The sequence below is a fragment of the Kryptolebias marmoratus genome, linkage group LG8 (assembly GCF_001649575.2).
Source record: "Kryptolebias marmoratus isolate JLee-2015 linkage group LG8, ASM164957v2, whole genome shotgun sequence".
Lineage (NCBI taxonomy): Eukaryota > Metazoa > Chordata > Actinopteri > Cyprinodontiformes > Rivulidae > Kryptolebias > Kryptolebias marmoratus.
In genome coordinates this window covers 24,425,608-24,441,625 of record NC_051437.1, presented here as the reverse complement: position 1 = coordinate 24,441,625, position 16,018 = coordinate 24,425,608, and the positions used below count along the sequence as shown (strand labels likewise).

Here is a 16,018-nt window from a genome sequence, read left to right as displayed (position 1 = left end):
AATTAAATCTTTGTGGTGACTCTGTTCCATCGATTCTGAACCTCTGATTTTGTTTTTCAGCCTTTACCCAAGGAGCCATCGTAGGACGCAGAGGAAAACAGCAAGTATGACTTTATTAAACTATTTCATTCTAAATTGCACGTGGAAATCAAAATCCTGTTTTGATTTATTTTAACATACAACAAAATAGAACGTTTTTATTGCTGAATGTTCTTGTAAACAAAAAAATATATATTTATCATCTGCCACCTAAAGGCAAAGGCAGGCGATAATGTTTTTGCTTGCCTGTGTGTGTGTACATGTATGTTCATTAGCAAAGTTTCTCATGAACTTTAAAAAAAAAAAAGATACAAGGGTTGATTGTTTCTGAGATCTGAAATAAATCAGCTTTTCTGTCTTTTTATCATGGATTTTCCAGTTCAACATTCACCCTCTCTCGTCCCTAGGCTATTTTTCAAAACCTCCAACTGAAAAACATTCTCAGATTTACTCAGTAACAGCTTCACACCTGTAAGGTCGGTTTGAACAGCCTTGGGCTCAATGGATAAATAACGTTAGAGAAAATTATGAAATGCAGCAACGTCTCCTGATCTGATTACCTCAAGTCAGAAATAAATTTGAGATGCCTCTGCATAAACTGTCATTTTTATGCCTGTCTAATCAAAGCTGTAAATTTGGGGGTAAATAACAGTCTTGTAACAGCCTCAGCTGCAGGTTTGACAACCTTGTTGCCACAGAAAAATGAACCACTGCAAAATTGACGTCTATTTCAGTCAAAACAGTACTCTTCAGTGAATGCAACACGCTTGAAAACTTTGTGTTTTTCCTTACAAAACAGGAACAGGGCCTTTCAAAATGGAGGAGGTTAGATACGGTTCATGTTGGATGAGGAAAATCACAGTGGAATTGTCCATTTCTCAGGATGGAGTCACTTTGATGTATCAGTGGAGAAAAAAAAAAGGGAAATTGCTGCAGTTATTGGCAGTTTTAGAATATATTAGGACTGAAACTAAAAAGCTCTCCTGTGGTTTCATCAAAGGCTAAAGCTTCTTTAAAAATCCAAAGTTTTGTCCAAGATGGGAGGATGTTTTTAAACCAAAACAATTTGTGGAAAATGTTTTGAAAAGATCACTTTGCTGAAATTAGGTTGCTTACATGACATTCCTTCAAGTCGATCTTTCATTAAAGGCTGCTTTGTCTTAAGCAGGTTATTCGTACTCTCCTGACAAGTTAGCTTCACTTCTAATATTGTCTTTTCCCTAAAACACAAGGAAAGGTACTGAAGATTAAAGTGAAATCCTCTCCTGAGAACATCGTCTGGGCTTCCACGAAGCTTTTATGTTCTGCAAAATCACAAGCTTTTGGAATCTTCATGCCTTACGTCTCGTAGCCAATATTCTAAGATTGATTTTTCCTCCTCCGCCGAGAAAACAAAATGAATCACGCACAATTACCAAGGACGGGAAGAAAAGGGGGATTGGGGGAGTCATAAATATTTATTTGCCAGCCCTGGAAATTTGTGCAATTCTGTGTGGATTTGCCAACTCATATTTAAGTGTCTGAATGATTTATATGGGCAGTCCTGGGGTGTTGCATTTGTCCACTGTCACCCTGAATCATTTATGCATTAACGTTTATGGATTCATCTGTATAACATATTCATGGCAGAATCCTATTATCATTTAGAGGGGGGTGGAGGGTTCCTGATCAAGTGAAGCTAAATTAAGTTATTAATGGCAGGATTTTACTGAGGGAATATGAGTCTTACACAGACAGGATTATGTTCTCCTACAGAAATCTGTCTTTTTTGTAAGACAAATCTCATAAATATTTGATCATTTTTAGAATTTCATTAAAAGAATGACAAAATAAAGAAACGTATCACATCAGGAACTCAAATTTTGTAAATTTTGTACATGTGATTTATTAAACAGGTTTCATTTTGGAGTAAAGTAAGTTATTTATAAACATTCTTTAAAGGTGGTTTATGCTGCTTTATTGGTTTAGTTTGGTTAAAAATAGAAAAAAATTAGGGTTTCTACTTACTTTTATCTAACTTTGAGTAAAAAAAGAAACGTTAATAAAACCTTTACTTACAGTGTTTTAATTATCCAAACTGTATTTGACAAAATAATGGTTTGGTTAACTTTCTATCGCCTATCTGGAGATGGAAGCAGCATTCCTTGAAGGATTGCATATCACCCACAGCCTTGCACACCAAGATTTGAAACAAAGATCTCACAGGACCTGTTTGAAATCAGCATGTGTTGGGGATGACTGTCAGCCACTACTGCATCCAATCTTAGCTCAATGTTTGGAAATTTGACTGAATTATAGCCATTTTTATGTTTCCTATGGTTGAGTACATCCCCATGAATAAAGATGGACAAAGCATCTCCAGTGATTTCCATTGTCCAACACTGAAGCCAAAGTGCCATGTTGTATTTTGTCGCCTACTTTTTATGACAGGGGGTGATTAAATGCTCATAAAATAACCTCATTTTTTATTTGTATTTTCTCCTTGTTCTTTTCTCCACTGCAGGTTCATTGACGTCCCTTTTTACAAAAAGAACTGAGGCTAGTCACTACACCTGAACATTGAGTCCATTCACTTACGAGCCTCTCAAACTTTACACAAGGCCTGTTTCTCAATAAAGACAAAAAAATCTCCCAGTTCCTCCAGCCATCACAGCAAAAAATAAAAAATAAAAAATCATCTGGCCAACACTTCTGAGAACTTTGAGAAGCATTGAAGAAATGAAACATTTCGGCATCAGCATTGAACTTTCACTGCAAAATTCATGAATTCATTGTCAAACATAATCCCTGCGAGGAGTGGTTATCGATGGAAAAGGTAGAGTGATATTCAGTGAAGTACCTGGCTTTTTTGTGTGGTTTTTTTTTTGTCACCTACTGCCTGATCTCTAAAAGAAGACTCCTTGAAGATTTTTTTCTCTACCTTTTGGACTTGATTTAAACTCATAAGAGGGTTTTTCAAAAGTCGACCCCTTTTATCTTCTTTACTATCACTGCTATGAAGTCACTCGGGCTCATAATCCAGCCAAGTTTCTTTAACGACAGTTTTCTGCTAGAGTTGTGACTTTACTGAGGCTGAGCCACACCATATCGTCCATCAGATTCAAGCATTTTCTTTTCTTGCATTCGACTGGGTGAAACTTTACAAAGCTGAGGCCACAAAAATCTCTGCAGAGACACACTGGACGGTCATTGTGAAGAAAGATGAAAGTCACACAAGAGAAGACAGAATTAATCTGTGTTTCCTCCGTTTGTGACAATAATGACTCGGCTTATATCTTCAGTATTTTTTTTTTCTTCTTATGTGGTGCCAACATAGACTAGAGGAGTAGTTTCTTTCTTGTTCTTGTTCACACCACAGGGATCATTTAGCAGATGTGGATCCCTGGCTCATTTTAACAGTCTAATGTGTGTGGGGTGTGTGTGTGTGTTTGCATCTGTCCATTTGCGTGTATGTTTTTCTGTATGTATGATTGTGTGTGTGTGTGTGTGTGCTCATCCAGAGACACACTGTGAAGTAAGTCTCATCCAATGCATTATTCATCCTCTTGTATATTTTTGGGACATGCTCAGACCAGAGCTCACCATCTGGCAAAGAAAAAACATTTGGGATTTTACAGATGTTGGATCTCATTTGAATCCTTGGCTTACATTTTGATTTTCTTTATTTTCCTTTTCTTTAGTGTTTAGAAATATTTATATATTGGGGCAAAAAAACAAACAAAAAAAAAACAGAAGATGGGAAAAGACCACAGTATGTCACATAAGTTAAATTCTGTAATTAAACTCTATTCATGTGTGATTAAATGTATTTCTGAATCCTTGTCCAAATTGAATATATTTTGATATGAAATGTTTTGGGCAGATATTTGCAGGCTGTGTTATTTGCTGGTTTAAATGACATTTGAAACAATGTGTACAGATATATCCAACTTATGTATTTTATGTTCCGTTGGTCTCATTCTTAGGAGCCATTAGGGGAAAGGCAGCACAGAAAGATTTATTTTGTGAAAAGAATAGCAGGTGGACACAATAGCAAAAACACCTATAAAAAAATCATAAATAATGCAGATGCCAAAACACAATGGTGCATTAAAGAGTTATCAAGATTTTTTATTTTCAGTCTCGATTTTTGTTTGTTTATTTTTGCAGGAGCATAGCAATATCCTGCTTTGTTATGGGCAAGTGTTCTTGTTAATGTGTCCACTCTTTTTTTGTACTAAATCCTGTACATCTCCATCTATAATGTATGCATTTGAGGATATAAAAAGAGCATCAGTTTCTGAAAGCTGTGAGGAAAGTACTTTATGTGTGTGTGTGTATGTGTGTGTCAGTATTTGTATTATTATACTTATGGGTTCCAACAAATAAAAGTTTACCTTGTGAGAGCCAACAACTTTATAGGGACTAAGAGAGTTTTAGAGTCAGAGGTAGTTAGGGGGTTGGTAAGTATGTAAATTCTTTCATATAGTATGTTTTAAAACATAAAAGACGAGCAGAGAAACAAAAGCAAAATCTGAGATAAAGAAAAAAACAATAAAACAATGTAAGGAGGGTGCTAAAGTAGATGAATTGAACACAAAAATAAATTAAAAAGGGGTGAATTTTCAACTATGATTGAAAACATTAAATCTGACTCCCAAAGGGCTGTTCAATAGTCTGTTACCTAGACAGGCAAAAATAAAATTCTAATGTCTAAAGGAGTAAGGAGGTAAAAGTTCACCAATGTAAGCAGGAGATCGATTGTTCACAACAAGGAGGAGTTTAAATAAAATCATGAAGTTTATAAGAAGTCTTTCAGGTAATTTCTGAATTAACTGGAAACAGTCTTGGCTCAGACAGTCATAAAAGAGTTGCAAAAAAATCTAATCATCATTACACAAAAGAATGGATTACAGTTTGTAACAGCTGAAATGCCATAGGGTATATTTTTGCTTTATTTCTAAGATCAAAATAACTTGACAGCAGATATAACATTTTATTAAATTTAAGTTGGTGGTTACAGATGACACATTAGTTTTTATTAGAGGACTTTGCATCATCATCATGAGCATTACGATGATAAAATATAACTGAATTTTGTATCAAGTGACCAAAAGAGCACTTATATCAACAAAATAAAGCAGGTTTAAGTATAGACCCTTGGGGCACCCCACTGGTCAGAGGGGCAAGAGAGGAGATCATTTAATGTAACATAAAACTTTTGATAAGTGAACAAATAAAGATCTACACCAGAAATCTCAACCCATCTTTATCATCTATATATGACAATGGCATTATAGACAGCCTTAAAAGCAGCATATAATTTTAAAACAACTAAAACAGACCACAACCGAAGTTCATGAGAACTTATTATTAGTAACTCCGTGAAGTCCAGCATTTCTGACCAAAAGAATACAGTTTAAAATTGGTCAAATATGTAATTTCCTTCAATTGCATCTAGCAGCAGTTAGAGGTTAAGAAAAGCGACAACAGTGGCTCCTCACAAATATAGGATAGCAAGGATGTGTGTGTGTGTGTGTGTGTGCGTGCGTGTTTGTGTGCATGTGTGTTTATGTTTCCAGGTTAGTATGGTCTGTTTAGTGAGAAAATAGCAATTTCCAAGTGATCCCACGTTTTTGATTTCATGCTGCCTTTTTTATCACGTCTTTGGTTTGCACTCTCTGTAAATAAAGTGTCCCTTTGATTTGACTCAATGTCAGTTTGATGCTGCAGCAGTCAGACTCCAGGAAAATGTAGAGCTGCATTTCTGCTAACGTAGAAATTAATAACTGTACCTTCTCCTTTAGTTTTAAGTAGTCAGTATTTCCAAACTATTAGTATAAATCTAAAACCTTACAGTGACTCCTGTGACTTGAAAGAAATGATGCAACAAAATATATTGCATTTTGTCAAACTAAAACATTTATATATAAGTATTTAATATTTGTATTTCTAATTATTTTAAAAGAGATTTAGTCTAAGTCTAAGGTAAAGTACCTGAAACAAATTAGAACAATTAAAAACAGGTAATTGTGAAGACAAAAAAGGTATAATTTTTTTTAATCCAATAAATGTTATTTGTTTTAATTTGTACTAGAAGGGGCTGTGATATAAAAAATATCAAATTATTTAACAAAGACTAGTAAAACAATTAATGAGGACATGTTCATGTTGTGTTGTGTGCCCATTTAGGACAATACAAACTGCTAACAGTGAGGGGACCTAGGATTTTAGTCAGTTTTAGGAAATTTACTGATTCTCCAAATATATTTATTTTGCTCACGTAGCTCAGTTTTTTTAAAGACTTTATTTTACTTTAAAATATTACGATTTAGAAACTTTGTAGGACTTTTGGGAACACTTTCCTGTAGAAATTTTATGTTCTTAATGCTTAATTTTGTGTATCCGCTGTAAAGAGCTGACAAGCCTAAAATGTAAGGGTGTTATGATTATATCATGTATCCATATAGCTCAGCCCTTGTCCATAAATGTTTTATTCCAGTAGCCTGTTTCTCATCATAATGTCCTGGTAATGCAGCCTTTGTTAATCCAGGCAACGTCCAAGTCAGCATGGCATCATTTCTATGTCTCAGTCTTTACACCTCAAGATGCTCAGGGGTTAACTGCACCAGGATTTGAACCCCTGATTTCCAGAACCGAAGTCAGTCAAGATGTCTGGGGTGCCTGTGGTCATCGGAGCGCTCGGTGCTGTGACCCCCAAATTGGAAGAGTGGCTCCAGCAAATCCCAGGAAGAACCTCGGAGATCTCTGTCCAGAAGAGCACACTCCTAGGAACAGAAAAGTTACTGAACAGAAAAATCAAGCTCCCAGGTCTCTAATAGAGGACCCGAGCTGGAAGTGAAAATGTGCAACCGCTCATGTGGAATATACTGAGGGAAACTAAAGAGTAAATACAAGACAGGTGTCATAATTAAGACCTGAAAGCAAGACTGACTGAAACATGCTAAGAAGCAGACCAAGGAAATAAAACCAGAAGTCATAAAAACATGACAAGAGGAGTTAATAATAATAGTTTTATTGAAAATTAACTTGCACCAGACCCATTTCTACAGCTATAGTTATCAGTTACGCTGACAGTCTTCTGATTTTTGCTCCTGTGTCCTTGGAATGTAATTACAAATATCTGCTGTAAGAGCAGTCAAAATGCAGCGTTCAGTATCTTCAACAATATTTCAGCTCGGTGAAAAAAAACTCTGAGACGTGTGGTTGGTGAGATTGCTGCCGAGCCAAATGTTCCCACTCAACTCCCACTCGGTAAGAAATGTTCTTTCAACAAGGTCCTGCTGCTTGCTTCCTTTTCAGTTTCAGTGTCTTACTCGTTGTCTCCAGGTTTAAAAGTGGGCTCCTGTCAGATCAATAATAAAAAGATAGTATTCTGTTTCCTGTTATCTGTGATATAGTACACCGTGTTTGTTGGAAAACCTGTGCTGCACCACAAGCTGTCATGAAGCTGCTATGACAAACTACATACACTAAACACATAATACTTATTACATGCACATGATTTTCTTGGCATAAATGAACAAACAGTAAATGAGCTGACCTTTGAGAGATGGGAACAGTTTGTGTTATGAGAGCATGTAGAAATGTTGTTTTAAACATGTGTTAAAGTTCCACTCCCGCAGTAATTACTTCCCTAAAAACTTATCAGTGATACTAAAAAGTGTGATTTTTGTTGTTGTTTTGCTCCACACAAAGCTTATGGATTTAAAATGCCCTGAGATGTGACTCTACATCTTTTTCCTCATTCGGGAAATGGGTATGTATGAGTATGATAATTCCACATCATCTGACATCGGCCTATCTGCTCCATCGGCCAGTTTAAAAATTAAATATTTGAAGCAGAGAGGGATTTTTAAGAGGAGGAGTAGCCCATCTTTCAAGGTCCTATGCAACTGAAAGTATTAAAATGTATTACAATCCTAAGATTATCAATAATGCAGACGTGTCTGTTCATGAATTGCTCTAAGGGGCTCACCGCTGACGTCAGTGATGAATCTTCTGTAAATTTCTTGTGTACCAGCTCGCTGTGTCATGGGCAGAGACTCTCAGCAGAGTCTCGCAGCAGGTACTCTTTTTGTGCCGAGAGGCTCACCACTCGGGTGCAGGAATTCCTTAATGAGAGCAGGATGAAGAGGGAATAAAGAAAACCGCAGCATTGATGTCTACATTTCAGAATGCAACTTTTGATCGCATTAAAAAGATTAAAACATCATACATATATAGAAATTATAATCAGAAAATTTAATTACATTCACCAGCAGTGTGAACCCAGATATCACCATGTGTAGCTTCAGTTCAGGTTGGCAGTTTCTGGATAGTAACAACCTTCATACTAAACTATTTAACTGGCATTTGAACTGTCGTAGTCTTACAGACTGTTAGTTTTATTTTATAAAATACAAATGTATCCACACTTGTCTTATCTTTACAAAACCATCAGGGGCAGGACAGACGCATATTTCTGCACCACAGTGCATCGTTATTGTTTTCCCTGTCTTGCTGCTGAGTCTTCCTCATTTACAATAGAGCCCTGGCCGAGCCTAATGAGACACAAACACACCCCTGAGGCTCGGGCTAACGTGCTAAACCCAGCATCGCTGAACAACGCCACAGTGTAGTGAATTAGCATTTATGCCCACATAAAAATCCATTTACTGATCCATTAGCTTAGCATAGTGCTAATGAGTTGTAAGTGATAATTCGCATGGGGCTTTTGTTACTAAGCAAATTGCCATGACTCTTATAGAGCAACGACATCACACATTAAAGGAGCTCTTCCAGGGTTGCAGAGTACAGTTAAAGACCGAGCGTTCCTTGAAGGAATGCATATCACTTGCAGCGTTATATGCCAAAAGTTGTGAACAAAAATCATCTTATAATGAGAAGAGACAGAGTTAAAGCCATTTTGGTCTAACCTTGTAAATGATCTCATGTGATTAATATGCTCAAAGTATTTGTTGAGGATGACTCTCAGCCACTACCACATCACACTTTAGATCAATATCTGTAAAACTGACTCGCCAGTTTTGTTTTCTGAGATTAGTTAGCTGTGGTGGTAATCTTAAGTTGGGTTGAATCTGAATGTTAATCAGCTGTAGGCGTAGATCAAATGATTGCTTTCTGAGGGTTTCGTTAAAATCTGTCCAGTGGGTTATGAGATATTTTGCTAACAGACAGTTTTTACCAGTGGTTAATGGCAAAGGTTTAAGAACAGATCTTGTGCGATCAGTTAGCTCTCGGAGTATAAGTTGGAGTAGACTCTCAGCTACTACCGTATCAACGTTTAGGTCAATATCTGTAGCATTGACTGAGTTACTGTCTCTTTTGTGTTTGACAAAGTTGCATGGCAATGGCGGCCATATTGAATTGGATTGACTTCAAAAGTCATTCAGTTGTAGATGTACCTGCACTGATTTCTTCATGGGAGTTTATGAGTTATTATTCCCTCCTGCCAAAGGCAACTTAGTGATAATAATTGTATATACATGCTTTTTAACACATATAGTTATTTTTTTATAATTAAAGCCAGTTCTTTTTTTCATAACTGATCAACTGCTGCTTATATACCTTCATGTTAATCTTGTGAGAAAATGAGATGCAACTGTGTCTTAAATTCTGTTTACTCATCCCTGAAACTAACAATGAGAAGGTGGCTGCACTCGATAGTTTCAGCTTATTCCATTTAAGCTGTAGAGCACTGGCTGCAGGAAATCCTTCATACATGGTAGGTAACCGCTAAAAGTCATTCAGGCAATCAAAACTAAATCTAGAAATAACCTTGAGCAGTTTAGAACGTTAAAACATTTTTCTGAAGTTTAAGAATTTTATCCTCCTGGCCCATGGTTTTGCTTTTTCACCACAAAAACTTCATTGGCAATGAACGTCTTTCAAACTAGAGACCGATGTGCTTGGAGAAGAAATGCTGACTCAAAACATTCTGCAGTATTTGAAACTTTCAGTCTGGTCTAGCCCCCAGTGTGGCGCTTCCACGCTGAAAAGTGAGGGCGGGTGAAGGTATAAAATGGTTGTTTTGCTAGAGCAATACGCGCTAATTTATCATTCTCCTGGGGTCAGGCGACGCTCCCTCGGTCGTGAATTTTAATGCTGTTTTTTATGGGTCTTAATAAACTCTATTTTGCTGCAAGCATTTATGCAGAAGAGCACAACATCCTTCACTTGGCTCATTTAGTGAGTCAAGGAGAAAGGTGCCAGAGCCAAATCCAACCTATGAAGTCATCAGTTTCTCTGACTGTTAGGACACTCTGAGGTGAAATATTAAAGTACTCCAGGAAATATGGGAGTCAGGTCACTGTTCTGATTTCTCATATAGAAAGCTAAAAAGATTTATTCCAAATTCTTCACTGGAAAAAAAGTTTATTTTGATAGAGTTCCAGTCTAAAGTATCTGTTTGAGTTACAAAAATCAAATATCTTTGGTTAGAAAATAAACCCCAAATCTGGATTGGACTAAAAACATGGTTTGGCTAATTATATATCATTTTCTGCATTTTTCTGACAAACCATCCGCAGGTTCTAGACACACCTGATTCTTTTGGATGCGCTGCAAACATATTATACGTGAGTTGGGTGTCCAGAAAGGTTCATTTTGTTTTTTTGAAGATAGGGCTGTTTATACAGGATTTATTTTTCTTTTGTATCTACCAAAAACATCTCAGAGGAAGTGTTTTGTTTTGCAATATTAAGAAAAGTGGTCTGCACCAAAGTTTGATCTTCTTTTGTCAGTATTGTGCCTCTAAATCAAATTTGGTAGATTTTACATATCTTACAAGCAAACAATGTTAAAACAATTTATAGAAAAGAAAATTACTACATTTTCATAACTTCTACAGTATATAGTAACATAAGTCTGTGACTTCAAATAAAAAGAAATCTGTAATGCATCATCGTAGCTTAGTGCTAACATAAGAACAACATAAAGTTTAGTTTTTAAATATAATTCTACACATTATTTAGTAACTTTACACAAAAATAACTTGCATTACTTTAATGGCCCAAAGTCTGGTCTAAAAGTGCTACAGGGTGGTAAAATGTGCTTCCTGGAGCAGCTAAGTAAAAATCAGGGGTCAGATTTTGCCACTGACCTTTCTCCACAGCAGGAAATTCCCCCTGATGAGTGCATGGATCACTATATGCAAGCCCACTGACTTGCTTATTGAATTTCAAGAGGTTGAGTGGCACCATTTAACACTGGGGTCAATTCATCTCATGATTGCTTCCTGCCACATCTGTCTCACTGATCCCCTGCCCTGCGTCGCGACAATTAAAAGGCCTACTGCAGAGGATTCTGTCATTTTATTAGAGCGTTTATTGCCTTTGTACTCAGCAGCGGTTACTCGTCCCTGGAATCAAAACAAAAAGAGCACACAGCTGTCACAGAGGACACTCAGTATTCAGTCAAGGAGAGGAATAAATGTACCTTTTGTTACTGCAAGAAGAGGAACATGAGAGGCTGAACATCAAATGTAGCGCATTAGATGAGGTGAGGAACTGAAACACAAATGAATTCATCAAGAACAACATTTCTTCAGTCGTTTTTCTTTCGATGAAACAAAACACAATAGCTGCATTAGGCAGATTATACTGAGTTAGGAGAATAGGAGTAACTAGAGCAACAGTTCATTGATTGTGTGATTGTGTTATTCTTTGAGGCAGAATAAGACACAAAGGAAAGCATTTGGAAGATGAGTAAAGACGTATTTTTAATTTCCCACTAAAAGAATAGAACCCATCTTAAATTATTCATTTGACAAGTGTTGTTTTTATTGTTTAGCTTAATACTACTTATTCTTAACTATATCACATTTAAATACTGACATTTAACTTTGAGGTTTAACATTTTATTTGCTTCCTCTCCCATAAGTTGAAAAATTTACTACAACTGGCCTCTACTTCAGTGTTCCTTAATCTGAATCTAATGCATTTTTTAGACCAGTAAATAACTACTCACACTGTTGCTCACAGTGCTGTGGTAATTATAAGTAAATATAGTTGTTACAACCTGAAGCCATTGATCTATTCAGACCTTCGTGCTTCAGCTTCATGGCAGTGAATAAACACAGCTCATAGCTTCCCGTCAGGGCAAAGTGTCATACTGCTGGATTATGTTTGTTTTATGTAAGTTTGCCTAATTATCTATTTTGTTACAGATCTTTTTTGTGAAGGCAGCTATTGGGCCAGCACTGAGTTCAAAACAAATTTACTTAAATTAACAATAAAGCATATAAATAGATGATATTTTTTTGTATTTAAAGCTTTAAAGATCATGAATACTGGTCAAAACAAAAAAAATATTTAAGTGATGAACAAAATCTGGATAACATTGTCTCATATTGATGGTTAATATGTTCTTAAATCACACTTTGTAAGCAAAATTTGTAACTGGATACCAACAACCTGTACATTTGTTCAGCTACAGAAACAGCCAAAGTGACTGAAGGTTGGTCAACAGTGGCGGCATTCAATATTTTGAAGATTGGTTCGTATTTACACTCAGATTTGTTGACCAATGTATACAGTTAAAAAGACTGGGTTGAAACTTTAAACTTACAAGCTGAGCTCTCTTTATGGCGCTCCACCACCCTGCTTAATTTTGACAGTTGTCTTCCTCTGTCTTTCTCTTTTCTTTCACATTTAGCAGCACTCATATTTTCATCTAAAATTTGTCCTATGAGATTCCACGCCTGTCTGATTCCACCATATTTGTTTACCAACACAGACTATAGCCAACCTAATGTAGGGTACTCATGTGACTCGAGCTTCCATCTGGTTTTTGGAAGACTCAGCCGAGTGCTTTGTTTACATTGAGCACATACCTGCATTTCAGAGTTGCATATCAATATATATATGGAAAACTACTGAAATAAACTCTTTCAATTTGCACCATTTAATATAGTTCAAGATAAACTTTTTAAGCTTCTACTTTTCAATGAGTAGCTTTAATGTATTTTATTGTACAGTTTTATATCCAGTATTATCACTTTGAATCATATAAGACCATATTGTGTAATAACTTTTTTTCCAATCTTTCAACCAACAAATGAGATAACCTTAAATGTAAACTGTGTTAGTAAAAAACAAAAAAACCTTTGAGGTCATTGCAGACAGTCTGTCAGTGTCTGTTTTAATTAACTCAAGCTCTGCTGCGCTCAAAGAACGGACTCAACACCCCTGACTCAAATTTGAGGTCTTGTGGATTTTGCCTATGACAGATTGAGGGTGTCAAAATGTCCTCCTGAGGGTGTGTGTGCATATTTTTGTGCCTGTAAGTGCACTTGTGCAAGCATGGGATACCCGCTCCAGTGTGTGTGCACCTGTTTACCTTTGTGAATCAGCACATAATTGTGTTGTGCTTGTGTTTTTGTGACCAGTATTTGTTCACTGATAGTGTGAATCCATGCACATACTGTCCTAAATGTTTGTGTGTAGCTGCAGTTGGAGGCTGAGTGCACGATGGCAGAGATCTCATCTGTGAATCACATGTCTCCCATCAGTCTGACAGCACTGAGGCAAGCCAAATCAATACCCTAAAGGCCTCCAACTCCAGCAGCTGAACTACACAGACAGACACGCTGGAGAGTGATCGAGAAAAGGCGAGGGGAAAGTAAAAAAAAAGGAGCGCATAGGAGGCTTAGAAAGTGATGGATAACAGTCCAAGCCAACATTTACTTTGCAGCTGTAGTGTCCTTTGATTGATCCGTGTCCTTGTTTTTGACTTTCAGTGACTAATGTTTTCATACTCTTAACAGCAGAAAACACTTTTTATTTAGGATCTAATCCATTATTAGAGAGAATATAGATAGGGTACAATGGATTAATCCAAAATAAAAAAGATTTAAATCTTTTCCTAATAGTTTTTTTGTTTCCTTTGGGTACATCGGAAACCATCATGAGGTCAGCTTCTGTAAATTGGGTTTATTTATGTATTTTATGACAAAATGCTCTTTGTTAATCAAAGTAGGTCATTTGGCCATTAAATCAGTCTAGAACAGTTATGCAGACAGGAGGACTGTTTTTATGGTTCATTCAGAAACCAAATGACAGCTCTGTGAAACATTAAACCACCAACATGTACTGTTAGCGCATTTCCCAAAAGATAGATAGACTGAAATGAGTGGGAGAGAAAGGCAGACTGATTCAGCATGTTTTGCTCTCGGTCCCTCGGGGAGGTCCATGTCCAGATGGCTCATCGGAAAAAATCCTCCCCCTCATCCACAAGAGTCTTGTCTCTCATGCAACACAGGGGGGTTGATTTTCCTAACTGTTCGTCCACGATCTGTGGTCTTTAATTTAGAACTCATCATTATGTTTCCCCTTAGATGTCTGCTCCAAACATGCGTCAGTTGCTGCGTGTTCAGGATTTTTTTTGTTGTTGTTTTTTTTTTCAAAAATCATAAATATATTTTTTTTTTTTGAAAATTACATGTTTAAGTGTGTCAGCCTTTATAAAAACTTCATGAAAGACAGACCCTCTGCAGGAGTTTCAGATCCTCAGCAGATAATAGGATAGACCAGGGATTTGCAACCTTTACAATCCAAAGTGCCATTTATGCCACTTCATTTACTAAAAAGCATGTCTCCAGAGTCAAGAATACATGCTAAAATTGTGGTCATCAACTTGCAGCCTGTTGGCCACTTCACTTTGCTTAGTTGAGGGCCTTTTCTGGCCAGTTGGGGTGGTGCTCCCTGTGCTAGAAGCTTGAAATAAAAAATTTCTTAAGTGTTTTATAAATACTCCATATTAACATAACTGTTACATTATAAAACTAAAAATTTACAATAAATTGTTGATGTTTATTGGTACTTTTACATTTTAGGACAAAAGGAAACACCATTTTCAAATGAAGAAAGGAAAAATATTTTATAGCTTATAGTTCCTTTGATCCAATTTAAACACTGAAGTATGCTGGGCTATACAAGTCCTTCGTTTATGAGTGGGAAAATGAAATACCCCATTATGACAGTGGTGTTCAATCCTGGTCCTGGAGGGCCACTATCCTGCATGTTTTAGATGTTTCTCTGCTGTGACACAACTGATTTGAACGAATGAGTGATTAACATGCTTCTGCAGATGTTAAAGACCTGCTGAAGAGCAGGGAAACATCTAAAACATGCAGGATAGATATTTTTATCAAAGGTAAACTTTTACTTCTTACAGTTATCAAATTGTCTTGCCATTTATTGTTTCAGAATTCCTTATTTTAATGACAATTTGTTTGCACAACTGCACTTTCCGTTCTGCGGCTCAGAAATTTGCCTTAAAGATAAAAAAAATTGTTTTCTGGTGAATTTCAGAGAAAAATCAAGCATGTGGTTGGAAGCTTGATTGATAAAGTGAGGGGATAACAAACTAGTAGCATGTTCTAAATATGTTTCTCACCATGTATTAGTAGTATCATTTCCATATTTATACAAACTTTGAAAGAAAAACTACTAAAAGTAGTCTTTTTTGTTATTGTTATGATAATCAGTTAAATTAATTTCCATGTCAGTTTTGGTCAAAGCTACAAAGAGCCGCTGCAGAGGGACCAAAGAGCTGCATGTTGCAGACCCCTGAGATAACATAAATGCTGAATATATGTAATTTTGAAAAAAAAAAAAAATTTACTAGCAGGAAGTGCTTGCATGAGAAGATCATTTGAGTTTTTTGGGAGGTTTTCTTCAGTTAAAAAAAAAAGAATCTGTCCTGGTCAGCAGTGCCACTTTTCATGGAGGTTTTTAATTTCTCTTTTTTTGGCATGCAAGTCAATGAGTTAGCAAAGTGGCGATTGGAATTCCACACATGTGGGCATTTGATCAGAATTTGCACCAAGATCCACGGGACAAGTCGATCGAGGGTAATTCACTATGAATTATCCAGAGTTACGCTTCAGTGGGCGCATCTGGCCTCCACCATTCATATTGTTTAGCTATTCCAATGTGGCAATCAAAATGAATTAGCATGACAATTTAATTTCTGA

At 36.5% G+C, this 16,018-nt stretch overlaps 1 protein-coding gene across 1 annotated transcript in view; it reads left to right on the top strand.

The window, feature by feature from the left end:
* tafa5l (TAFA chemokine like family member 5, like) overlaps positions 1–5,727 on the top strand; it is a 57,242-nt gene extending 51,515 nt beyond the window's left edge. Inside the window, exons 4-5 of the mRNA XM_017411169.3 lie at positions 61–104; positions 2,543–5,727. Of these exons, the coding sequence (XP_017266658.1) occupies positions 61–84 (24 nt within the window). The 3' untranslated portion in view covers positions 85–104; positions 2,543–5,727. The remainder of the gene's footprint in view (positions 1–60; positions 105–2,542) is intronic.
* Positions 5,728–16,018: the final 10,291 nt, after the last annotated feature.